The sequence below is a fragment of the Geotrypetes seraphini genome, chromosome 7 (genome assembly GCF_902459505.1).
Source record: "Geotrypetes seraphini chromosome 7, aGeoSer1.1, whole genome shotgun sequence".
NCBI lineage: Eukaryota > Metazoa > Chordata > Amphibia > Gymnophiona > Dermophiidae > Geotrypetes > Geotrypetes seraphini.
The window spans coordinates 36,902,486-36,930,158 of record NC_047090.1 but is presented as its reverse complement, the minus strand read 5'-3'; the positions used below and the strand labels follow the sequence as shown (position 1 = coordinate 36,930,158).

Below are 27,673 nucleotides of genomic sequence, written 5' to 3'. Positions count from 1 at the left end.
TGTGGGATTTGTTTAATCCTACAAGTGGTCATCAAACATCATCAAGAACATCTTTTTTTTTGCTTTATTTCATCAGGCTCCATGTCATGGGCCTGATGGGGTGGTGCAGGCATTGTGGGGAGGGTGTATGTGAGGGGTGGTGGGGGTAAGGGTATTGAAGGTGTAGTTTCTTTGAGAATTGTTTCTTTGAAAGGAGGGTGAATGACTAGAGAGCATAGCGAGAGCACTTTTCCCTGACTATGTGCGTTATCAACAGTTTCCACCCAGTTTACTCTATATACGAATGGACTGCACCCATCCAATTCTGATATATACCCCAGGGCTGCCTTTGTGCTGATGACCTTCAAGCTGAAAAGATCTAGGAAATCTGTCTTTTCCAATAGTTCCTGAGCTTACTGAAGAATCACTCATTCTCTGAACTTATACCCCTTAAATATATTTATCTATCTCGTATATCTAGATCTAGAAAGCAATGATTATTGTAAACCGCTTTGAACTTCACAGTATAGCGGTATATAAGAAATAAATTATTAGTAGTAGTAGTTTTTTCTAGGGCTTCTAAGTGAGCTTGCTTTAGAACAGATTGTAATGGAATAGTTCTCCCCCACCCACCCCCACACCCAGAGACAAGCTGTGTAAATAGTAGGGATGCACATTTGTTTACAGTATGAGAAATGTGGTCATTTTGGGTTAGATTCATAAGAACATAAGAAATCCTGGAAACCCGACTGGATTGCGATGACCTATGTTGGACAACTGTTTTAGATACTCTGGGGACTTTAGTTTGTGACATTTTGCTAAGAATGTTCTGATTGGCAGTCAAGATGATATTTAGCCAGGGCTCGTATAATTGTCTTATACAGGCCCACATAAACTCCAGTGCCCACTGGATATTCAGTGCCAATGTCCAGACATGGCCAAGAACTGAAAATCTAGGGCTAACTCCATCCACAGTGGACACCATTAAAACAAACAAACTGCCCTCCTTCCCTCCACACCTAATAAAAGCATTAACTGCCATGGGCTGAATATTGACTAGATTATATTTAATTCACTGGTTTGCATGCCTTGTTGGTGGTATCAGGGTCTTGCATTTTGGGAGGTATTAAAGAGTGAAAAATATTCATGCTCAATTACACCAAAGTTTATAGGGTCCAGCATCCTGTCTCTCTTCACAGGTCAAGAGTTCTTAGTTGGTCCCAAAAAGTAGAGCTGTTTCTTGTAACTCATTTCACTGAAGTAATGATGGCTTTCCTCTCTACCTGCTAATTATTATATGGACTTTGGTCTCCAGTGACTTGTTCAAGTTTCAAGTTTATTAAAAGATTTTTTAAACCGCTTAATCAGGTTTCTAAGCGGTGTACAATATAAAATTTACATAAAAACATATGAAAACTGGGGATACTGGATAAAATCTAAGGGCTCCTTTTATCAAGGTACGCTATGGGGGTTAGCACGTCGGACATTTCATCACGTGCTAACCCCTGCGGCACAGCAAAAAACTAACGCCTCGTCAATGGAGGCATTAGCGATTAGCGGTATTTTGTGCGTTACCTGCCTACCGCAGCTTGATAAAAGGAGCCCTAAGTGTTACAATATAGCACTGATAAGATGTATAGACCTACTTCAGACAATAGGAAAAAAGGGAAGAACTACAATTGTAAAAGAAAAATGCAACAAAAAAGGGAAAATACAATAGGTTAGGGTAAAAAGTAATAATTAAAAAAATATATATATATTATTATTTTTTTTTTTTGTCCTTAAGAGGACAGTTGTTGTTCAAAAGTATCCTGGAACAAGAATGTTTTAAATTTTGCTTTAAATTGTTTTATATCGGATTCACTGCGCAAATGGTTAGGCAGCGAATTCCAGAGAGTAGGGGCAGTGACGGAGCGCAATGTACTGATTAATTTTAAAGAAGGTTTGACGAGAAGATTCTGAGACATTTTTGAATGCTACCTATGTTAGTTGTCTTAAGGGCGTTTACTGGTAACTTTATTGATTGATTCTAGGTATAGGACTCAACAGGCAAATTTTGACATGGCCTTTGCAATCTGCTTGAACACTTTGTTGTTCCTAGGGGAAGTTTTCTTGGTTATGTTAGATATGGAATAGGCCATGGTAACTTTTAATCTACTCCAGTGCTGGTAGTCTGATACGTTTTCAGTAGTTTTTGCATTTTCTGGGTACATGAAACAGTTTTGCTTCCTGGAAACAAAACCTAAAAACTTTCTAAAATGTTCTCCCTCACCCCTGAAGAGAATTATGGTACTTCCTTAGAGTTTGTTTGTTTGGTTTTTTTTAATTGGAGCATCTAAAGTTTTGCTGTATTTAGTACGTCAGTACTAGACCACTGTTTAGGTTCTGATTAGTTAATAAAAATCACGTTCTATATACCTTAAGGCAGAGGAGGAATAACTACAAAATGGAAAACTCTGAGGTGCTTCAGAGGAGATTGCTACTATTTGGTTTTTTGTCAGATACTAGTGACCTGGATTGGCCACTATGAGGACGAGTTCCTTGGGTTGGTAGCATGGAATGTTGCTACTTTTTGGGGTTTTGCCAGGTACTATGACAGGCTGCTGGGCTAGATGGACCATAGTAAGGCTATTCTTATGTTTTTTCATAATATATTAGTTGGAGATAGAGGACCCCACCCATCTGCACTGCCCCATTACCTTTACCTGTGGTCTCTCTGCAGATCCTGCCTACTGCTGTTTGCTGGGAGGAGTGAGGAGTCAGTGGCACATCTGGATTGTGAGCAGCCCTGCCTTTGGTCCTGTCCTGGTTCCACTAAACTGGCTGGCAATAATAAAGCCAGATGCCACAGGGGCCTTCCTTCTTGCCAAATCACTAAAGGCTCTGCTGGTCTTGATCCCACCCCATTTGAAATTACTTCCTGATTTTGAGGGGCGGGATTGAGGTTGGCAGAGCCTGTAGTGATTTGGCAAGAGGGAAGGCCCCCGTGGCATCTGACTTTGTTATTGCCAGCAGGTTTAGCGGGACCAGGATGGGACAGAAGGCAGGGTTGCTCACAATCCAGATGCACCCATGACTCTTCACTCCCCCTCCTCCTGGTGGCCGGCAAACAGCAGGAAGGACTGCCGCCACGGCCACAGGGAGGAATTGGCTGCCTTCCTCAAATGTCGGGCCTGCCCCTGTCCCGCAACTCCATTGGAAGAAGCAAAGGCTAAAAGGTGATGGGGAGGGGGCCTAAGGCTCCGATTGGCCTGGGTATCCTGGATAATCAGAGCCTTAGGCCCCTTCCTGGTGTATCCGGGGAGGGTCCTGAGGCTCTGAATGGCCCAGGTTGTTTAAGGCCCCTCCCACAATTCATGTCTAGACTATGAGATATATTCACTTGTTCACTCATTAGGACGCTATTTTTATTTTTTCACTATTTATGCACCAGAGAAGTCCTGGGATGTTTCAGAGAAAATAACCTTTATGGGTTAATGAGAAAGTAACAACTCTTAAGTGTAGGGTATGTCCCTTTGGGAGTTGTGAAAACTGAGGATTCTGTTCACATTAAAAAATACTTTTTTTTATTGATGTATTGCTTTATTATAGTGTTTTTTGAATGTAGAATCTTATGAAAAGCATAAAGCCCTTTAGTCCCCCCCCCCCCCCAAAGTCTCCTGATGGAGTCCTGGTTTTGTCCACACAGAGATCCATAACTGCATTAATTGAAATTTAATAAAGATTAAATTACATAAAACAAATCGCCCCTGCGGGTCCTGCACTGTGGTCAAAACTGAAATATTATGACTGACTAAAATTGCCACTTCCACACTATGGGTGGTCCCAGACACATAGATGACTTCCCCAACCCGCTGGCGTTGTAATTTCTTATGTTCAGAGTCTGATAAATGGGTTTCTTGTAGGCATGCAATATGAACATCCTGTTGGTGCAAGGCCTGCAGAATTTTAGAGCGCCTTATCGGGGAATGAATCCCTGCCACATTCCAAGAACCTAACTTTTTACATCAGCCAGTTACCACTAATGAAACATACAGTAAGCAAGAAACCTCACGAAATGAAATCCCCCAGGGATCCAGCACCCAGTCCTCACCAGACCCCCCCACCTCCACTCCACATAAGCCCACTGCCAGTCGTACCATGCCTCCAGCAAGCCAACAAAACACTCTCACACCAAAAACACACAATAGCCTTTAACTTGAACCCACCACCCATCTCCCCCCCCATTTCCCACCTCCACCAACTGCTTACCCATATACCCAGATCCGCAGATATCACCTCCTACTACTCTCAAGAAAACACACCTGAGGTGCCTCCCCCCCATACACAACCCTAGCACTATCAGAGGTTTTAACATATGTCATTTATTGCTAAGGAAGTGACAACATTGCGGGGTTACTCTGTTCCGTACGTTAACTGCTGATCTAATTTACTACTTATGCATTTCATTCATTCTGGAAGCAACCGGAGCACTTGAAGATAAATTATTTCACTCTTGTGCCCACTAATTACCCATCACTGTGGGAATGTCCACTTCGCTCAGAACCAGCCTCCTTGAAATTAGCATATAATTTCTGTTCTTGTAGCTGGAGTGATTAATGACATGCTTGACCATTCCTTGGGCAATATAGGTCACCTACCTGATTTCCTGGAGTTGTATTTAGCTAATGTTCTAGATAAATTGTATTGCTTTCCAGCACCCCTACGTGACCCTCCTGTTTCTTAGAAATGATTATTTTTGTCTGCTAAAATAAATGAACTGTGACTTGGAAGAGATGCTGAAGCGTATGGCATAAGACACAATATTTTTAGTATGCTTTGGACATTACAGATGGCTGACGAGGCAGCAGAGGAAATGTGACCTTTATCAAAACAACATGTTCTCTCTCTTCTCTCCCTATCTCCGTGTGTTCAGTAGTCTTGGCAAACTTACGAAGAGTTAGCCATCTTTCTCTTTAGTCACAGCTTTGCCATAAAAGGGATCTCCGTGCAAGATGCGTCAGCTGTTAAGGTTATTTTGAGGTCAGTGAAGGAATTGGATGAATCTGAGGTAAAATAAAGAAAATGGAGGGGGGGGGAGGTTCGGGATATTGTTTTCATGTGCCAATGTTCAGGATGTTAACCATAGCAAACTATATTTTTTTCCTTGATCTTAATCTTTGCCTTTTGTGTTTTTTTTTTTTACTGCAGTCTCTGGAACCTTTCCTCATGCTAAATGTTCTTCCCATGTAGCTGAAAGAAACTCATTGCAGCAGTGTCTCGCAAACGTTTTGAAAATTCGGCACACTAAACTTGGGGCCGAGGCTAGAGGACCTCCAGACAGGGCCCTAAACTTGCTAAGTTTTTCAAGTTTTATTTAAAATTTGATAAAACGCTTACCAAACAAATTTCTAAGCGATTTACAAAAATAAAATCTACATTTAGGACCTTAAATGACAGAAACGCACCTGGACATACTTAACGGGAGAGAGGAAAAAGGTAGAACTACAATTTGTGGGGTAAAACAGGGAAGGGTTTAAAAATGCCTAGAGAAATAGTTTAATCTAAAAGTACCTAGATAATAAGTATGAAAGGAAAAGATGGTCGTACGGGGGAAAACCTCATTTTTCAAAAGCATCTTTATAAAGAAAACTTTTGAGCAAACCTTTGAATTTCTCTAAACTAGTTTCCGCTCTAAGATGGTTCTGTGGGTAGTTCCACAGTTTGGGGGGGGGGGGAGGGACGGTAATCGAGAAGAGGTAGGAGAGGCACATCCTGTAAGCAGTCGGCCAGCGCCTCCTCGCCGGCATCTCGGGGCACACCTAGAATCTGCCGGCTTGCGATACACTGGCTTAGTGCGTGGGAAAGTCCCAGGCGTGCTTCAGTAGTCAAACCTCTATGGTAACTTAATCTACTGCAGTGCTGGCCACGGCGTATTCTGGGGTCGTAAAACAGCCTCCCGGAAACAGAACATAAAAGCCTGCTAAATGTTTCTTCCTGGGAGTTTTGTGTTTAATGTCATTTTAGAACAGTTAAACACTTTTTTTCCCCTTTTATTGATTTCCTGTAGAACCTTGTTTGTCACGGTGTCCTGTCTTTTTAAAAAGAAAAAAAATTTCTATACCGTTCTCCCAAAGGAGCTCAGAACTATTTACATGAGTTTATTCAGGTACTCAGTCATGTTTCCCTGTCTGTCCCGGTGGGCTCTCAATCTATCTAATGTACCTGGGGCAATTGGGGGGGGGGGGGATTAAGTGACTTGCCCAGAGTCACAAGGAGCAGCATTGGGTTTGAACCACAACCCCAGGGTGCTGAGGCTGTAGCTTTAACCACTGCGCCACACTCTCCCCCACAAGACCAGCTCCACACAGAGAAGGGTCTATCTCTTAATTTTTCTCTTGGCTGTTGCACAGGCAAAAATCCAATTAATTTTCAGAGTTCTATGATGCTTAAGCCAACTTAACTCTGGAGTGGCCTAGTGGTGGAGCTGCTGCCTCAGCACCCTGAGGTCATGGGATCAATCCTAGTGCTGCTCCTTGTGACCCTGGACAAGTCACTTAAGGGTCCTTTTACTTAGGCGTGTTAGCCGTTTTAGCGTGCGTGAAATATTAGCGCGCTAAATACTAATGCATCCATTATATTCTATACACGTGTTTGCGTTTAGTGCGCACTAAAACGGCTAGCATGCCTTAGTAAAAGGACCCCTTAATCCTCCATTGCCCCAGGTACAAAATAAGTACCTGTATACAATATAATATATAATACTAGTGTTTTAGCCCGTTACATTAATGGGTGCTAATAAAGCCTCCTTCCCTCACATGTCCCCTATTTTCAGCCCCAGCTCTAAACTCATTTTTACCCCCCCCAACCCTCTTCTCCCATCTGTTCCCTTTCAGCCTGAGCCCCCTTTTCTCACCAGCAGCATTTCTCTCCCCACTCCACTTCCCTGTCCAGCAGCACCTCTTCCCTGCTCCCCCCTGTCCTTCTTCCCTGCTCTGCCAAAAAACAGAAATGTGCAGCCACCCCTGGATAAAACGATTAACATACCTTTTGTAAAAAGACTTCCACATTGCTGCAAATATTCAGATGCCTGAGCTCTTGAGAGGACAGAGCATGGCTTACTTGTGGTTTCTTCTCCCTCCCCCGTTGCCAAGTCGCTGCTAATTTTCAGATCCCTGAGCTGCTAATATTCGGATGCCATCTCTCTGTCTCGTAGTGGGCTTGCCGACTCCAGCCAGACAAAGTTCATTTTTTAGTTCAAAGCCGACGCTGCGTCTCCTCTCTCGATCCCCGCCAGAGTCGGAAGTCTTCTCCGACTCTGGTGAGGTTCGATAGAGGAGCCGCAGCGGCGGCTTTGAACTAAAAAATGAACTTTGTCTGGCTGGAGCCGGCAAACCCGCTGTGAGACAGAGAGATGCGTGGTAAGCGCACATGCGCACTCTGCCGGCCACAGAACTACAGATCAGGCAACACGGCAGTAAGAGTGCGCATGCGCGCTTAGCGTTTTATTATATTAGATAATATATAATACAGCTCTCCAGTCTAGGGCAGTCTTGGTGCCATGGAGAAAAGGTGTTTTTATGTTTTTTTGTTTTTTTTTAAGTAAAATTCACCTTCCCATGCAACTTTTCCTGACTCTGCCTTCCTGAGTGTCAGCGGGAGCTCTGGAATAGATGTTTCGGCACCTGTTAGGAAAAGTCAAACATAATTTTGTGCTCATAACTTTGAGGAAAGGAGTGGCAATAGATTTATGGCCGCACGTACAAAAATGCAATATAATTAATGCTTTTCAGTTTTCCATCGGTGTGACATTACGTACAAATGGAAAATAGAAAGGGGGGGAAAAGGGTCTGGTTTTTTTCATGCTGTCTTTTAAAAAAAATATATTTCTTTCAGTGTTGCTAGTCCAGGGTTTGTTCTAGGCTGCAATATTTTTCACTTATATATGCTCATCACATTTGATTAACTGCTCTTTGTTAATCACACCGGAGCAGTGTATCATCTAAAAGTTTAGATGCATCTGGATCATCTGGTATAGTTTTATCCATTGATACTTAATTTCTAGAGGTCAATTTGGGGACAATTAAATCTTATTCTTGAGTCATCTATTCCCTTAACTTATGAAGCCATAATTTGTGGTACGTTACTACACGTTAAGCCTACTTTGGATAAATATAAAAGCCGTCTTTTCTTGATCATGACGGGAATAGCTATCCAAATGGTCACAAGTAACTGGAAAAGCCATGACAGACTGAATTACACATTTTGGGAATGTATGGGGTTTAGTAGTTCATTTAATAAAGTGTGGAGCCAATTGACTACATTTGTTACCTCACAATAAGAGTCATATATCTCTCCTTTTCTTAGATTTCCTTACACATCCAGGGTGGGTGGGTGGAGAGAGGGAAATGTATTCTGAGGATTAAAATTACTTAATTATAATATTATAATCACATAATATGTCTTATTGTATTAATAATTGGGAGGAGGGTGGGAGAAAATGATCGTTTTATGTATTACTTGTGTAGTTAATAGTGCATTTTATGCAGTGTTTTATGTTCAATTAATTGTATTGCACTGTCAAAGTTTGAAAATCAATAAAGATTTTTAAAAAAGTGTAGATGCAATTGTCTTAAAATCTAGAATTTTAAAATACAATTAATAAATTAAAAAAATTAGAAAAATAAATACAACACCCAAATGTTCAAGGACTACAGGACTTGAGTATAAATCACAGTATATCTCAGATTGCATCCAATAACCTTCCGTGGCAACCCTAGAAATAATAATAATGTTGTAACAGCGGGATATGTATTGGCCCGCTCTCTCCCCCCTTCCACCCACATCTAAACTCCCCTCCAATAACCACACCACTCACGTATATGGATAAATAGCCGCAGCTCTGTTTACTAACAAACAATTAATTTAACACTTACATAACAAAAACAGTTTCCCGACCTACACCTTTAACCAATATCAATAATATTCGGCCCCCGATCCTGCCATGCCAGCAAGGGTCTGGGGGGGTGGCATGTCCCAACATGCCCCTTTAACCAGAGTACCAGAACCCGGGCACGGCTCCCTGCCGGGCCCCCCCCCCCCCCGCTCATCTCCTGATGAGCTCTACCATACCGTAGCTCGGGATAACCACCTACGTAAACTCTGCTACCTACCAAACCAGACAAATAGGGGGTGGGAGGGCGGGCAGGAAAAGCCGCCTCGGAGGACCCAGGAAGACGCCGGATCCTCAGAGGTCCCGGCTTTATAAACTCCGCCCCGCGCTCATCTCTCCTATCAAGAGGCAGCCCCGTGGCGGGAATTTCAAACCCGCCTATCGCTAAACTGCCTCCTGCTCGCCTACACCTCCTCCCCCCTCGCGTGGAGCGCTCGTCTCCATGAGAGGCTGCGCGGGCCCTCCATCCCCACGTTACAGCCGCCCATCGAGACGAGACTCTCGGGCTCTCCTTTAAAGCAACTTAGAATTTTACATAGGAGGATTCCTCTCTAAGATAAATCCCAACAAATACCCCTGTAGTAATAATAATAATTAAATACTTCACAGTTCAATGCGGTTTAGAACAAGAAGAAAACTGTACAAACACAGTGATAATACATCAAGTTACATTATCAAAATCACAAATGTAGTAAAATGAAGAACTCATGATGCAAATTGATCAAACAGACAAGTTTTCAATAGCTTTTTAAAATCCTGATAAAAGAAGGAAGACATAATGAGACCACTTAAATTCTTATTCCATTCCAACCTGCTTGGAAGGCCAAAGTCCTTTCAAAGAATCTTTACATGTACAACCTTGTAAAGATGGAAAAGAAAACAAAGTGATACCATGGAGCTCGGCGATTAATTTTAGATATTACGAAATGTTTTAAAAGAGAACTCAGAGCAAGACCAAATAGCGTTTTGTAACACAAAACAGGCAAATATAAAAATTATTCTCGCTTCTACAGGAAGCCAATGCAACTTTTGTGGTAAGGTGTTACATGTTACGATTTTTTTATTTTTATTTTTTAGACTAAAAATTAAACACATTCTGTGTTTTGAATAATTCTCATCCTTTGATGGTCTTCTTATAAGAACCCAGATAGATAATTGTATCAGAAATTACCCATATTTATTGAAAGAATTCAGTGCTGCGGCGTGATTCCTGGGGAGTGTAATTGATAGGGGACATTTGGATAAGTTTTGGGTTTTTTTAGACACTTATGATGATATATGTATCCTATCTCTAGCTTTCCTATCATTAATGGAGTTCCTTTCATGAATTATTTGTATTGTAAACCGCTTAGGTCTGTCATATTCTAAAGCAATATAACAAATTTTAATAAAACATAAACATAATATTACAGTAGTCCAAAGTACTTTGAATCAGAGATTGTACTAATACACTTCTCCCTCCGTATTCGTGGTTTCAGCATTTGCGGTTTTGATTATTCACGGTTTTTAGTTTGCTGGCTCCTCCCCCCAAATTACATTAGCTTGCATAGAGAAATCGCTGATTTCAAGCGTTTACAGAGAAAATCGCTGATTCCCAGCACTTTCTTCACTGTTTTATGCCTCCCCTTCAGGAACAGGCCAGGTTTCACCATATTCACGATGGTTTTTAATAGAAAACAGCGAGTAACATATGAAAAAGTTATTCGCGGTTTTTCTGTATTTGCGGTTCTGTTAATCCCCTATCACAGCGAAAATGGAGGGAGAAGTGTAGTCCAGGGGTCTCAAAGTCCCTCCTTGAGGGCCGCAATCCAGTCGGGTTTTCAGGATTTCCCCAGTGAATACGCATGAGATCTATGTTCATGCACTGCTTTCAATGCATATTCATTGGGGAAATCCTGAAAACCTGACTGGAATGCGGCCCGCAAAGAGGGACTTTGAGATCCCTACTCTAGTTGGTGAGAATTCAGTTGACGTGCCAACCAACCAAATCAGGCCACAGAGAGAGAGACAAAAATAATTCCTCCAGAAGCAAATAATATCTTCAGTGCAACTACACAGCGCAAAATCTGAATAAAATTCCCCTTTGTACAATTCTCTTCATCCCATTCAGAATTCTGCACAGGCAGCATGAACTGTGACTTGTATTGTTCCTCTCCTCCATACTGATGAGACTTACAGGATGCCATCAGAATTTTGTAACTGGTGAAGGAAGCAGAGGGTGAGGAGAAAGAGGATTCAAGGGGGAGCCAGAGGAAGAAAGTTTGAGAGTTGGGGAAGGCAGAGAGGGAGAGCTGGGATTTGGCTGGGGAGGTGAATAGGAAACTGGTTGTCTTGTTTGTGTGTTGGGGGTGGTGGTAGAGACAGAAACCAGGGGGACAGAGGGAAATATGCTGGAGAAGGGGCATATGGAGAAAACTAAGGGAGAGAAGTGTCTGCACTGGAGAAGGGACAGAACATGCTGGTGCTTCAACCAGTTAGTGTGGGAAGGAGACAGTGCAGGGAGGGATTGATTTATTTAAAACATATCTTATTCGCTATATCCTACAATTCTGTGCGCGTTACCAAAGACACTCATAATTTAAAACATATGCAAACAAAACATGAAGATTCTATAAATGTGAGAAGGGGAGCCCACATCGTGTCAAAGGCCTCGGGATGTTCAGCTGCGATTCTTTTATATTTATAGAGATAGGTTTTAATTGATATCCTGAAAGTTTGGTAGAAACTTAGTAGAGTCCAACTCTGGGTGAATGTATGTAAATCGGAAAACATGAATGGGAAAAGTCCACTCCCCCCCACCACCCCACCCATAAACTCTCATTTCCGGTTCCTTAAAGTATGTCCTGTTTAATTGACTGGATTGTTTCAGCAAGCGTGTGCATCTTTTCAACTTTGTTTTCCTGTGGTTGCAGCAGTCTGACCTTGGCGTGTTTGCCTTTCATTTCAAGTTATTTATTTTTCTGGCCCAGCAGTACAAGAATAAGCCCTTTGGCGTGGTTCACTTCCTTTTCCCCTGAGTGTCTTTTTGTTCTCATGAAGACTTTTCATCCTGATAGTGTAGAAATCTGTATTTTGCTATGTAGCCACTCAGCTTTTTTTTTGAAAACGTAAATCCTTAATATTTTAAAATGTGCAAACTTGATCTCATGCCTGTAACTTATTTGATAAGCATGTACCACATATACTCGAATATAAACCGAGGTAACCCCCCCCACCCCCGCAAAAAAAAAAAAAAAAAAAAAAGGGTTGACTCAAATATAAACCAAATTCACATCAAGGTTATTGTGGAAGTGGCCTAGTGGTTAGAGCTGCTGCCTCACCACCCTGAGGTTGTGCGTTCAATCACAGCCTGCTCCTTGTGACTCTGGGCAAGTCACTTAAGGGCAAATTTTATAAGAAGCGCCCAAAAGTTAGGCGACTAGTTAGGCACTGCTCAGCGCGTTTCAAGTAAAATTGGGTGCTGTTTAGTGAATCGCGTTGAGCGGCACCTATTTGGGCACCTATTTCGGAGGTGCCCAATAAAATAGGACAGCTCTAGGCACAACTAAAAGTTAGGCGCCCACGCGAGCGCTTAATCACGCTTAAGAGTAGGGATTTTGTAAGAAGGCGCCTAACACGTAGCCACGCCCACACCTAACATTCATAGCGCCTATTGTTTTGAAAGCCACCTAAAGTTTTAGAGGCGCCTTCTTACAGAATCGCGCTTTCTTGATAGGCGCCTATGTTTAATCGGTGCTGATTAAAAAAGCTTAATTGAGCTTGTTCTCCAATTTAGAAAGGCGCCTATCTAGTTGGTGTCTAACTTTAGGCGCTGGTTACAGAATTTGGGCCTTAATCCCTCATTGCCCCAGGTACTACAATTAGATTGTGAGCCTGCAGGGACAGATAGGGAAAATACTTAAGGGTACCTAATTACTATTCAATGTATTGTAACCGATTTGGATGAATCTCTTCATCAATAGGTAGTAAATAAACATAGCAACCACTGTGGGAACTTCTGGCAGCCATTTTAAGTAGTGAGATTGCATGGGGCAGGAGTATAAGAGCATCACTCTTGCCCTGGCTCAGCACTGGGGAGAGGCCTGTGATGGGTCTGAGAGGGGGAAGACTGAAATATAAACAAAGGCCCCCCCCCCACACACACACTTGGGTCATTTTTGGGCCCTATAATCCTAGATTTATATTTGAGTATATACAGTACTCTTTCTACCGCCTGTAGTTAATGTTCGTTGCTTTCTGTGAAATCTGTTGTTAATCAAAATATAGATTTAAAAGTAAAGAGGTGGGCAGGTTTTTGTGTGTGAATCAATCGGCTAAGCAATATTGCTCGACAGTTAGTCTGGAATTTTTTCTCATTGCTGTACCTGTTTTAATTAGAAAGCCATGAACTCTTAAGTAACTACTCTTGGGTTAGACTCAGAGAAGCCAAAGGGTCTCTTAATCTAATAGATTCAGCACAGCATATGTTTCTACTGTTCCAAGACCTAATTTATATGGAGATTGCAGAAGTCGATACAGGGTTTTCTTTGTTGCTTGTTAATAACCTTCTGAAAGGCTCTAGTTAAATGATACTGATGTAACACATGGATCCATGTTAGGTGTATTTACGGTAATTAGTGATAACGACTTTGACTTTTGGGGGTTTTTAAAAAAAAATTTTTTGCTGTTTGTAGATCTCTATATATTTATACGTGTTTTTATTTTTTTCTAGTCGAGCCATCAAGACTAACCAGGACCTTCTCCCAGAGACGCCGTGGACCAACATATTCTTCAATGATTTCTGGGGAACTCTTCTCACTCACAGCGGCAGCCACAAATCTTACCGACCCCTCTGCACGCTCTCGTTCCGCTTTAACTATGCTGTTGGAGGTCTCGACCCCTGGAGTTACCATCTGGTGAATGTGCTGTTGCACGCCGCGGTTACAGGTCTCTTCACCAACTTCTCCAGAGTACTTTTTGGCGATGGTTATTGGACTTTTGTCGCTGGCCTGCTTTTTGCTTCCCACCCCATCCACACGGAGGCAGTAGCGGGCGTTGTGGGACGGGCTGATGTAGGGGCTGGACTCTTCTTTCTGCTCTCCTTGAAGTGTTACATTAAGCACTGCTCTGCCAGGGGCTGCTCGGCACGTGCCTGGGCCTGGTTTTTGGGTGCTGGGCTCTGCGCTGCATGTAGCATGTTATGGAAGGAGCAAGGAGTGACGGTTTTAGCAGTTTCAGCTGTTTATGACATCTGTGTGTTTCACAAGCTGAAAATGCGCCACATCATCCGTGCTGTTTACAAGGTAAGTTGCAATGTAGGGTGTTTATATCAGGCCTAATTTAGGCCTCTATCCTTAAATTTTGATGACAAGAACGCTGCTGCCTTCTTACACCACTGCTGGAGAAGCAGTAACAACCTTCAGAGAGCTCAGCTCGACAGTGTGTGTTCACAAGCCCCATGATGGCCTACTACTTATCTAGCGCTCAAAAGGCAAACGCAGCGCTGTACATTGTGACATTTATAGACGGTCCCTGCTCGGAAAAGCTTACAATCTAACTGCCTGCCCCCTCCTCTACATATGTTTACTATGGAGACATAGAGACATGTTGGCAGATAAAGGCCAAATGACCCAGCATCCATTATCTCCTCCTCTCCCTATTGGCTACGGCTCTTAACATTTGTATTTCCTCTTCCCATAGGCTAAGGTTCTTTACACCTGTATTATGAGATCATAGAAACAGAAAAACATGACGGCAGACAAAGGCCAAATGGCCCATCCAGTCTGCCCATCTACAGCATCCATTATCTCCTCCTCCTCTCCCTAAGAGATCCCATGTGTCTGTCCCACACTTTCTTGCATTCAGTTTTTCTCTCTACCACCTCTACTGGGTGCCTATTCCACACATCTACCACCCTTTCTGTAAAAAAGTATTTCCTTAGATTACTCCCTGTCACCCAGGAAAAAGTGGGCTTCTGCAAGGCCTGTGACCCATGTACCAATGTAGAGACCCTGTATTGTGCTTATTGCAAGTTGTTGCTCATCCAGCTGGTGGGAGAACAAGGTGGCAACAGCAACTTTGGGAAGGATCAGAAGTTGGGGGGGGGGGAGGGAAGGGATCCCTCCCTCAATGAGGTGCCTTTGGACACCTTAATTTTAAATTTGAGCCTGCTTTACATCACCTAATTATTCCTAATTTACCTCTGCTCTACAGAGACCTGATGTTGCTGTTTCCTTCTCTTTGCAGTCAGAAATTCTGGATCAAGTGAATTACGTTTTGAGGAAATATTGTTTGGATATTAAACAGTTGAGGGATTGAAATCGAGCGTGTCAAAGCAGCTCCTGATTGGTGAGGCCCGACTTTAGTACAGGAAGAGGCGGTCGGAGCATACCACGAGAGATTTCCTTCACTCGCCGGTGCTCCGGCTGCTCTCTCCTGCCTCTCCAGCTGCCCTCTCCTGTCTCCCCTGCCTAAAAACCGTATTTGCGATTTTTTTTTTTTTTTTTTTAATTCCTGTACTACCAAATGTGTAGTAAAAAGACAGGAAATCAAACCCTCATTAAATTCATGATGAGCCTGGGTCACCTTTTAGAAAATAGTTTTAATAGTGCAAGTTCCATAACTTATGTACAGTATTTTATAAGCTCTTGCTAAGCGATGAGAAATGTACTCAGAAATCCCCCTCTTCCTCCCCCCACACCACATTCTCCCGAATGATCCATCTTGCACTTTTTTATCAGAGAAGTGCAACTTGTAGGCTAAGAGCAAAATTGTCTGAGGGAAGATAGAGGTATAGGGGAAACGCGTGTGTACCCCATTCTTATGTATCAGACGGTCTGTATTTGTGTGTTTTTCTCTGTAGGTGGTTTGTGCTGAGTTAGGTAATGGCATGAGTCAAGGACTCCACGGTTATCATGGTTAACCACCTAAATAAGCTTATTAAATAGTCACACTCTCGGTTTGGAGCCACTTATGTTGTGGTTAACAAAATTCCACCCACGTTTAAAACTGAGCCTTTTCCATGGCGTAATGCTCTATGCATGAGACAGAGGGTTTACTTGTGGTTTTGTAGATATGAAAGTAGGAAACTGCACATTTCTATCATAACTCGTTTGAAAACATGATTATTATTATTATTTTTTTTTTATTTCTGTATTCGAAGAACAGTTCCTGTATAGATTTAAGTTTGCAGCAAAGGTTCAGAGTTTAAAGATACAAAAGTTGTTGTGGGGTGATGGGGAGGATGTTCGGGGGGGGGGGGCGGGAAGGGTTGTAATACAAAACAGAACCTTGGACTGGGGGCTTGTAGTCTCATTATCTTCTTACTGCCTGTAAGATTGGACAAATGTCGATGTGTTATCTCTGTATTAGGCGACTATGTCATGGTACTGTTCGTGGTTTTATCCAATGCTTTGGTATTGACACTTTGTACCTTGTTCCAAGTTGATATAAATAAAGTTTAAAAAAAAAAAAAAAAAAGATGCACAAGCAGATGGATCTGTGGGATTGGAGAAAAAGGAAGATAAAGTAAAGGAGGATGTTAGAAATTATAGGCCAGTTAGTCTTACTTTGATAGTAGGAAAATGAGGAATATAGTTCTCTAGCTATATTTCAGTAGTAGGATCTAGGTGTCGTTGTTGAGGATACGTTGAAACCCTCAGCTCCATATGCATTAGCTGCTAAGAAAGCAAATAGAATGTTAGGAATTATCGGGAAAGGAAAGCAAAGATGAAAATGTTATAATGTCCTTGTATCGCTTTATGGTACAGACGCACCTCGAATACTGTGTGCAGTTCTGGTCGCCATATCTCAAAAAAGAGCGGAATTAGAAAAGGTACAGAAAAGAGTGACAAACATGATAAAAGGGATGGAATGACTTCCCTATGAGGAAAGGCTAAAGTGGCTAGGTCTCTTTAGCTTGGAGAAGAGACAACACAGGGGGGATATGGTAGAGGTATATAAAATACAGAGTGGAAAGGGTCGATGTGAATCGCTTTTTCTTCACTCTTTCCAAAAATACTAGGACTAGGGGGCATGCGATGAAGCTACTAAATAGTAGATTTAAAACGAACCGGAGAAAATATTTTTTCACATGTCGTGTAAGGGAGTGGAAAATATGAAAAGGATCTGCAAAAGTTAGAGGAATGGTCTAATGCCTGGCAACTAAAATTCAATGCAAAGAAATGCAGAGTAATGCATTTGGGAATTAATAATCGGAAGGAACCATATATGCTGGGAGGTGAGAAGCTGATATGCACGGACGGGGAGAGGGACCTTGGGGTGATAGTGTCTGAAGATCTAAAGGCGAAAAAACAGTGTGACAAGGCGGTGGCTGCTGCCAGAAGGATGCTGGGCTGTATAAAGAGAGGCGTAGCCAGTAGACGGAAGAAGGTGTTGATGCCCCTGTACGGGTCATTGGTAAGGCCCCACTTGGAGTATTGTGTTCAGTTTTGGAGACCGTATCTGGCAAAGGACATAAGAAGACTTGAAGCGGTCCAGAGGAGGGTGACGAAAATGATAGGAGGCTTGCACCAGCAGACTTATGAGGAGAGACTGGAAGCCCTGAATATATATACCCTAGAGGAAAGGAGGGACAGGAGAGATATGATTCAGACGTTCAAATAATTGAAGGGTATTAACGTAGAACAAAATCTTTTCCAGAGAAAGGAAAATGGTAAAATCAGAGGACATAATTTGAGGTTGAGGGGTGGTAGATTCAAGAGCAATGTTAGGAAATTCTACTTTACGGAGAGGGTGGTGGATGCCTGGAATGCGCTCCCGAGAGAGGTGGTGAAGATGAAAACAGTGACCGAGTTCAAAGAAGCGTGGGATGAACACAGAGGATCTAGAATCAGAAAATAATATTAAATATTGAACTAAGGCCAATACTGGGCAGACTTGCATGGTCTGTGTATGGCCGTTTGGGGGAGGATGGGCTGGAGAGGGCTTCAATGGCTGGGAGGGTGTAGATTGGCTGTAGTAGGTTTTGATGGAGATTTCGGCAGATGGAACCCTAGCACAGTACCAGGTAGAGCTTTGGATTCTTACCCAGAAATAATTAAGAAGAAAAAATTTAAATTGAATCAAGTTGGGCAGACTGGATGGACCATTCGGGTCTTTATCTGCCGTCATCTACTATGTTACTATATAATCAAACGCTGGAATTCATTGCTGGAGAATGTGGTGAAATCAGTTAGCTTAGTGGAGTTTAAAAAAGGCTTGGATAATGCACTAAGCTGAGATGCTCACGGTTGCTCCTTTTTCCTATGTCAGCGCCTCATGGAAATGGAACTGTAACACAAAGACTTTTGTCATGCATTCTTCCGTTAACCGCATCATTTGTAATATGATGATACCTCAGTGCATTTGGTAAACTTGGCAAATTTTTTTCTTTTTTCTTTTCTGTTAAGTTTTTAGGATAGCGTTGCCCTGATTTTCTTGCCCATCAAGATTGGAAACCAGCTCCAAATCTGTTTTGAATCGTATATGAAAGGGTTGAATTAACAGAAGTTTAAAACTTGTGTGGGATGATGCCAGAAGTTTAAAGCTTTAAGCCTGTCTGTTTGCTCATCTTTCACAATTCAGATACTTTTAATTTTGAATAACGGCCACTGACTTGAGGGTTATAAACATGCCTAATATGTATTAAAATATATAAGTTGGTGTTCTATTTTGTTTTATACCTTATGGAAAGTGATGGATATGCTCCCTAGATTGTGATAACCTTTGATTTTTGCAGATATTGGATTTCTGTTGTATGTGTACTGTTCCTTGATATCCTATTTTTTTATTTTTATTGATATGTATCAATAAACATATTGAACACACACACACACAATATATATATATACTAGTTGTTTAGCCCGTTACATTAACGGGTGCTAGCAGCCCTTCTCCCTTATTTTTACCTCCTCCCTGTCCAGCAGCACCTCCCCCCCTTTCCCTGCTCCCCCCATATAGCAGTAGCCCTTCTCCTTTTATCTCCCCCTGTCCAGCAGCACCCCCATTCCCTGCTCCCCCTGTCCAGCAGTAGCTGTTCTCCTTTACGTCCTGCTCCCCCCCTGTCCAGCAGTAGCCCCAGGAAAAGAGTGAGGATCTCAGGACCAAAGCTTTTACTCCAATCCTCTTGATGCCTGACATCCAAGTAGGGGAAATCCACTCTCCCCACCTCCTTGCTCCTGCTGCACTTCCTCCTCGGCTATACACACGCACACACACACACTTACATACAGCTCTCCGGCTCCTCACGCCCCTCCTCCACCTTCCGCTTCTTCGGCGGGGGCCAACGTTTTCTTTATTTTCTTTTGTTTTCTTTTCGCGTGATAGCCGAAGTGCCCTAGGAACGCGTCTTGGTGCGGGCCAGGCTCTGGGAGAGCTCGCGCAGACCTCCATCACGGAAAAACAGCACTACTGGCCAACTTAGTCCCTTGCTGCCCCCTTCCCACGGTCCCAACAAACGTCCTTACTCCAGCAGGGGCGGCTTACTGGTTAAATCACTTGGTTGAGGCAAGCTGATAATTTTCAGTGGCACTTAACTGGTTAAATGCCGCTGACATTCATGGTTGGCATCTAACTCAAATCAACTATGTTGGGAACAGGGGCCTAGCGAGGGTGAGTGGTGCCCCTCCCCCACCCTCTTCTCTGCCCTCCTCCTTCCCTGCTTTCCCCCCCCCCGTACTTTTTAATTTTCCTGGCATGAACACAACGTCACAAACTTTTTGCTCGCGTTGTTGGCTTTCCCTCTGCCGTCACCTTCTAGGCGCGGGGCCCAGAAGTGACGTCAGAGAGAGGTTACAATTCTAGTGGCTGATTTTTTTTTTTTGTAAATCTTTATTGATTTTTAAACTTTGATAGTGCAATACAAATGATAAAGCATTCAATCCGCATAAAAACACACTATTAACTATACAACTATTACATTAAACAATCATTTTCTCCCCTTCTTATCTTAATTATTAAAACAATAATACATATGATATGATTTTAATATCATAATGAAATAATTTAACTCCTTAAAATACATTTCCCACCCCCCACCCTCCCTGGATGTGCAAGGACTCTAATGGAAAAAGAAAGAAAGAAACATAACCCTAATTATAATGCAATAAAATTAGTTAATGGACTCCATACATCATTAAAGGACTTATTAGTCCCCGAACGTTCCGCCATCATCCTTTCATACTTATATGCGGTACACACAGTTACCCAGCAAAAAGTAAAATTAATCCTATCGTGGTTTTTCCAATTATGAGTAGTCAGTTGAAACCCTATTCCTGTCGAGATCATGAAAAGGCGACTTTTATAATTATCTAAAGTAGGTTTAACATTTTTAAGAAATGCTCAAATTTTCCAAAGTTGACCTTGTTTCTCTTTATGAAATGTTCAGTGGATATTCCTTCTGTCTAAAACAGTAATATTCACTATTTTTCAGAGCAGTACCTCTTTGTAACACAGAACTTCAGTGCGGGGAACCAGCATTGTAACATGACAAAGTGACCAGCACTCAGAATAAGGCTGGGTCACTGTCCGAGGCCAGTTTGGAGGATTCACTTAGCTATAACAGTCTGCCCCCCTCCCCGACGTCTCTTTCCCCCAGTACATACACACCCTTAACCCTATTTCAATCATTTTGAACCACCATCTTATTTCCCCTCTGCCTTGATCCCCTCCAAGCTGATTTTCGCATCAATTTGTTTTCTGTGCCCCTCAACCTTTCCAAACCTTCCTTGGGAGCTTAACGTGGGTGTCGCTTCTAGAAAGTTCTTCTGGCATCACTTGGCTCTGAATGAGTTTGGGCACTGCATAGCTTAATCTCCTACCTGATTTTCACAACTTTTTAAGATTAGTAGAGAAGTCGGATACTATGGAGCTCATTTTCAAGAAAAAGATAGATGTCCAAAAGACAGCATAAATAATAATAATAATAATTTTTATTTTTATATACCGCCTAACCAGCAGTTCATAGCGGTTTACACAATAGGTACTCAGCATACAATATAATAATAACATTGTACATAATAAAATTTTAAGTAACTGATGCAAGCATTAAAACTAATAAATAATAATCTATAATAATAAAACGCAACGCTACGCACGCATGCGCACTCTCGCCACATGTTCCTTGATCCCTGATCTGTCGGGATGTGGTAGCAAGAGTGCGCATGCGCTAGATGGTGCGGAATGAGGGGCCGGGACTTAGGGGAAGGAGAGCAGGTCCAGGATTCGGCCGGCCCCGGCCAGGCAAGACCCCCCTTCCCCGCCGCACCCAGACCCCGGCGGTCCCCGCCGGTAGAGAAGGAAAGACAGCTCGGTGGCAGGTTGGCGTGACAGCGACATGGGCTGCGCCCGCCTAGCGCCGCGGAGCGGCCCAGACCAAGGCGGCCGACGATTGGCTGGGGTGATGGCGCTCAGAAGCCCCGGCTGGGGTGAGACTGGTAGGTGGGGCGGGCGCTGTGGCTGTCCGGGTGTGGGGGGCGAGGCCGTTAGAAGGCTCAACAGAAGGCAACACTTATGAAAGGGCTGCAGAAAAAAAGCAGGAGCCAAAGGACCGAAGAAAGGGCCATTAGAAAGCCTGTCCCCAGGCAGGCCTCCCACCCTAACCCCTCCTATGGCAAGCCCAGTCTTACCAGGATCATTGGGGCTGGCCGCCAAAACCTATAACGGTAATGTTATGATGTTACCACTAGAGGTCATACTTTCATATGAGGATGGAAGGGATCTACAGGACAAGATAGCAGAAAGTATGCTCGTGGGGGCCACAGACTTTCAAGGGAGAGGGGTAAGGTAGAGAGTCCCTGGTCCTCTGTCACTACTCTCTGTTTGTAGATTGAGCTTATACAGTTCTTTATGCTCTTTGTAACTGTTTTATTTCAAATTAGTCTAATGTACATTGGATTCAACAATATTAATATATCAATGTCAGTGTTAATGTTAATTTTAAAAAATATTTTGTTTTATGGAACATAAATAGTCTGAGACATCCAGTTAAAAGGAAAAGTTCTAATTCATAAAAAAAATAAATAAATAAACCCTTCGGGTTGGCGGGACAGCGGCATTGGCTGCGCCCGCCTAGCGCTGCGGAGCGGCCGAGACGAAGGCGGCTGATGATTGGCTGGGGCGATGGCACTCAGAAGCCCCGGCTGGGAGCGCGAGGCTGGTAGGCGGGCGGGCGCTGTGGCTGTCCGGGGGAAGACAGACAGACAGGGGGAGAGAAACAGAAAGAAAGAAAGACAGACAGGAGGAAGGGAGAGCGACAGAAAGAAAGACAGACAGGGGGCTAGGGAAAGAAAGAAAGATAGACAGAAAAAAAGAAAGGAGGCAGGGAGAGAGAAAGAAAGAAAGAAATGCCTAAGTCTACACATCTATTCTAGCACCCGTTAAGGTAACAGGTTAAAAAACTAATAATAATAATAATAGTTTATATACCGCAGGACCGTGAAGTTCTATGCGGTTTACAATGATTAAAAAATGTTACATATTGAGTAGTACTAACAGAGTTGAAGTTTAGCGATCAATTGTGGGGAAAGATTGTGCAGTGCAGCTGCCTATGTACTTTGGGAACACAATATAACTGAAATAAGTATAGATAAAAAGATTAAAAGTACATTATAACTACATGATAATATGAAAATCAGTAATGTATATTATATTGTTTAAATAAGTGGGTTTTAAGATCTTTTTGAAATTGATAGTAAGTAAGAAATGGAGAAACAAGAAGATTCAAACATGAATTCATTAATCCTGCTTGGAATGCCAAGGTCCGATCCAAAAATGTTTTGTAACGACATGCATTTCCTGAAGGAAAATAAAACCAACCAGATCTATGAATATTTTTCTTAGAAATAAAAAAACTGAAATGAGAAACAAGGTAAGCCGGCACTAAGCCAAATAAAACTTTAAAACAAATGCATCCAACGGTAGCCAGTGAAGCTTTTGATAATATACACTGATATGATCGTGGGTTTTTTTTTTCAGATTAAAAATTAAACAAATCAAAAATCACTTGGACATTTTACTAGTCAAAACGTCCAAGTGGGCATTCCCAAAACAGGCTTTCTAGACATCTTTCTGGTCACTTTTACTCCAGCACATCTAAATCTTAAGGGGGCGTATTAGGGGCGTATTTTGGGCGGGCTTAGGACTTGAGCATCATTTAGACATGTAGGGCTAGACCTGTTTTAAAAATGAATAAGGATCAAAAAGATGACCAGATGACCACTGGAGGGATAAGGCATGACCTCCACCCCCTCCAACACCTTACTCCTCCAGTGGTCACTGATCCCCCTCACACCACTCAAATATGTGAAAAACTTTATGTACTTACAGCCTGTCTTACAGATTCACATGGCTCATATACATCTCCACAGTAGAGCAGAGGGACACTCTAAGGGTTACTGCATTGAATGTCACATTAAAAGTCCCAGGTAGAGTTATCACTTTTTTTTTTTAAATAAATCTTTACTAATTTTCAAATATTAACAGTGCAACACACAGGTATAAGATCATATAACAAGTCAAGAAAAGCACATTCAACTTACAGATATTCAAAATCAATCATTTTATCCCACCCACCCATTGATTTATCAATAACACAACTGTATATACTCTTCCAATAACCTACACTTATTTAAAATAATACAATAGTACAATCCCACCCCCCTCCTTCCCTCCCACCCTGGATGTGTAAGGAAATGGCACAGAAATTAAAGACAAAAATCTACAAAGATGTCAACGGGCCCCAAACCAGTTTAAATACATTATTATGCCCCAGCATTTCAGCATTCATTTTTTTCGTACCTATAACTGGAGCATAGGTTCGCCCACCAAAAAGTAAAATTGAGGCGATCCCAATTCTTCCAATTATGTGTTATCATCTGCATGGCTATCCCAGTCATGATTAGGAAGAGCCGGCATTTATAACGATCCATGGGGGGCTTAATATGTAATAATGTTCCACATATGACTTCATAAGTCAGTGGAATTGATGACTCAAGTATAACATTAATCTGTCCCCATATCGACTTCCAAAAGTTGATTATCAAAGGACAATAGAACAACAGATGATCCAACGTCCCAATGTCTATATGACAGTGCCAGCTTCTATTAGATTCAGAACTGTCTATGTAACAGGAAAAACCAAGTTTGTCTCATAGATGCTGATGCTGTACATCTCATCCTCCAAGTCCAAATTCATTATAACTTGCTTTTATTGTATGGTGAGCCCTCTAAAACCTACTGTACCTACATAAAGGTGTTGGCATAAGAGCTATTGTGGTGTACAGGTGGATACAGTAAGTTTTGGGTGGGTTTTGGAGGGCTCACCATACAATATAAGCAGGTTATAGTGACATGTGTACCTTGGACTTTTTATGTGACATTCACTAAGGTACCTCTGCTGTGCTCAACTGTCTGTGAACAGTTTGCTAAGAATGCTGGCTGCTTGGACGTCCGAAAAGCTTGCTTTTGTGAGTATTTCATGTGGCCGTCTATATTCGAGAATGGCCATAAAAAGACAGACATACTGGAATTCTGGACATCTTTCTCAGAACATCCAAACTCAGACTTGATGTCCAATTGAAAATGCCCCTCTATTTAACTCGTACCTCTGCAAGAACCAATACAATGCCAGGAAATTTTTTTAAAAAAAGTTATTTTGTAGGCAGTATCAATTGCAAGCTTACCGAGAAAGTGGAGGAGATCATAAAGGAGTCCTTTTACTAAAGGTGCGCTAGCCAATTTAGCACGCGCTAAAGATTAGCGCACTCTGAATTCTAACGTGTCCATAGAATATAATGGGCGCGTTAGCATTTAGTGCGCGCTGAATCAGCTAGCCCGCCTTAGTAAAAGAAGGGGATAGTGAGGAAATAACACTTAAGGATGGTTGAGGACATTGTTGACTCACAGGATTTCCAGTATAGAAGAACATGGCTGTACATTACAACATACACAAGTTTTACATGACATGGGGGGGGGGTCCTTTTATCAAGGCGCGGTAGGCGGTTAACGCGCGGAATACCTCCATTGACGAGGCGTTAGTTTTTTGGCTTGCCGCGGGGGTTAGCGGGTGATGAAATGTCCGACGCGCTAACCCCCGTAGCGTGCCTTGATAAAAGGAGCCCATGATCTTTTGGCAAGTTTTTATGGCCAATTACTGCTTTTTCCAGATTAAAATAAGAATGCAGCTAATATAGCAGGTGTGAAAGCTTGAACATCCTTTCACTCTGCACTTGTAGCCCTGCTTTTGGCAGAAATAACAGCTTCCAAATGTTTCTTGTAGCCAGCTAAAAGCCTTTCTGTTCTTGCTTGGAATTTTTCCCTCTCTTCCTGGCAGAACTTTCAGCTTAGATATTTCCCTGTCTCTTTGCACGTGTGGCATGTTTGAGATCTTGCAGATTTTCAGTAAAGTTGAAGTCTGGGAGCTGAGAATCTATTTTTACATCTTCATTGATTTTGAGGTATGTTTCAGGTTATTTTCTTGCCAACATATCTAACCTTTTCTCAGCGTCTGTTCACTCACTGTGAGACAAAAGTTTTTAGGATGTGTTGATACTGAATCCATTCTCCCATCTCACCAACAAAATATTTTCTTTGCCACACAACACCAAGGCATAACAGATCCATTCCACTACTTAATGGTGGCTGTTTCCTTTCAGATAAAAAGTACCTTGTGTAAAAGCTAGTTGACTTTGCATTATTGACATTACAGGATCACTTATTTCACGCAGGGGAAGGACATATCCACTCGGGGGGGTCTGTTATGTCCTTCACCTTTTGAGGAAACAGATCAGTGAAATGCAAAGAATAATATAGAACAGTGGTCTCCAACTCAAACCCTTTGCAGGGCCACATTTTGGATCTGTAGGTACTTGGAGGGCCTCAGAAAAAATAGTTAATGTTGTTAAGGGTTGTTTCAGAAAATTTCAAGATATTTGGGAGCCATTAACAAAGTATTGTAATGATTAGAAAAATCTAGTTTCCCTTAAATTTACAAGTTCAATTATGGGGTGGGAGGGAGGGTATTTTTATTGTTACATGTTGTATAAGTATTGATTATATGATAGATAAGGGTGGGGAGGGGGAGAGATAAGAGAATATTATATGTATCATTGTTGATTATTAAGTGATATATTTATGGTTATTTGTATGGATATGTTATCACACTTATTATAAGTTTAAAAATGAATAAAGATTTAAAAATAAATAAATAAATGACAATTTTGCATGAGGTAAAACTCTATAGTTTATAAATCTTTCCTTTTGGCTAAGTCTTAATAATAATAATAATAATAATAATAATGTAATTTATAGCTAAAGAGACATATGAACAAGAAACTGTTTTATTTTACTTTTGTAATTAAGATAAACATACCGAGGGGCCTCAAAATAGTACCTAGCGGGCTGTAAGGTCTAGAACTTCAAACTTCTCTATAGAAACACTTTGCAAATAATGCCCTAGAGCTGCAAAATTAGTCTGTGGGAGTCTTCTGTAAAGATGCTGTGGACATGGAGGGGTTTGGTTTGTGTTTTTTTTTTTAACTGTTAGGGGCATTTTTGAAAAAGGCAGATTTGGGGATGTTTTTCTAAGTCAGCCTTTGGACGTCCTAAATGCTGGGACATCCAAGTGCCGATTTTTCAAAACCATTTTTCTGAGCATCTAGCGGGACATTTGTCCCACTATGCGCATCCAAAGTTCAAAGGGGCGTGTTTGAAGGTATATTATGGGTGGGCTTAGACGTGGACGTTTTGCAGGACGTCCTGGATGGAACTTAAATGTTTTGGGCTAGATGACCACTAGAGAGATTAATAATTTTATTCTTATATACTGTCATACCGTATATAGGTTCACAACAAGATGAGTTAATACATGGGATACAGATAAAATACAAATTAGAATAATGAACTTAAAAACAGATAAAGACAGAAAGCATTTACAATATAATGCAGAAAATACCGGCATGGCAGGGAAAGAAGTAATACATAGAACAGATCAAATACATCAAGTTGAATCTAAGGAACTTGATAGAAAAAATGAAGCAGAATGCATTAAGATAGCAGCCTATCAAAGAGTTGAGTCCTTAACAATTTTCTAAAATCAAGATAGAAAGAGACCTCTAACAGACCCCTCCCCACACTCCCCCCTTATAAAAGTCTGAATGAAAAGGTACATACCTGTCTGTAAAACAGCAGTATTTGATATGGGAAAGCCTACTAAAGCAGCACACAGGTGTCTTTAAGTAGCCTGGTGAGTGGGTGAGCTGGCGTTATTTAAGAAGTGTACCGCACAGTTTAGCGCGTGGTAATTTCCAGGGTGCGCTAAAAACACTAGCGCACCTTAGTAAAAGGAGCCCTTTGTCATTTAAATAACATGTTATGTTAATTGTGAACTTGCTGTTGTTTGCTTTTCGTTTTTGTGTCTCTCTTTGGGTTTCTTTGCATTAGATTTTCAACTTTGGATGATGATGTAGGTTTTGTTTTTTGTTTATTTTACATTGTATTTTTTTTTTCCCTTTATTTATAATTAGTTATATATCCAAGTAACAAATATTCAGGTAAATCAAGAACAGCAAAAGAAAAGTTTCCTTGCAAATGCCTCGTATCGTATAGAAGTGACAAGTCTGTATTTTTGGAACCAGTGAAGTTAGTAGATTTTCTTGAAGATAAACCTTTGCAAACAATTTCATAACCTTTTTGGGGGGGCTTTTGAGGGAAGTTATGACATATGAAAGAATGCCACACACTGTCTGTTTAAGGTATTAATACTAGATTGATTATTTTATTTCTTAT

General features: G+C 41.7%; 1 protein-coding gene across 4 annotated transcripts in view; it reads left to right on the top strand.

Annotated features, from left to right (window-relative positions):
- TMTC2 (transmembrane O-mannosyltransferase targeting cadherins 2) overlaps nt 1-27,673 on the top strand; it is a 305,129-nt gene that overhangs the window by 102,397 nt on the left and 175,059 nt on the right. For all 4 annotated transcript variants that reach the window (XM_033952959.1, XM_033952961.1, XM_033952960.1 and 1 more), the window contains exon 2: nt 13,623-14,193. In XM_033952959.1, the coding sequence (XP_033808850.1) occupies nt 13,623-14,193 (571 nt within the window). The remainder of the gene's footprint in view (nt 1-13,622; nt 14,194-27,673) is intronic.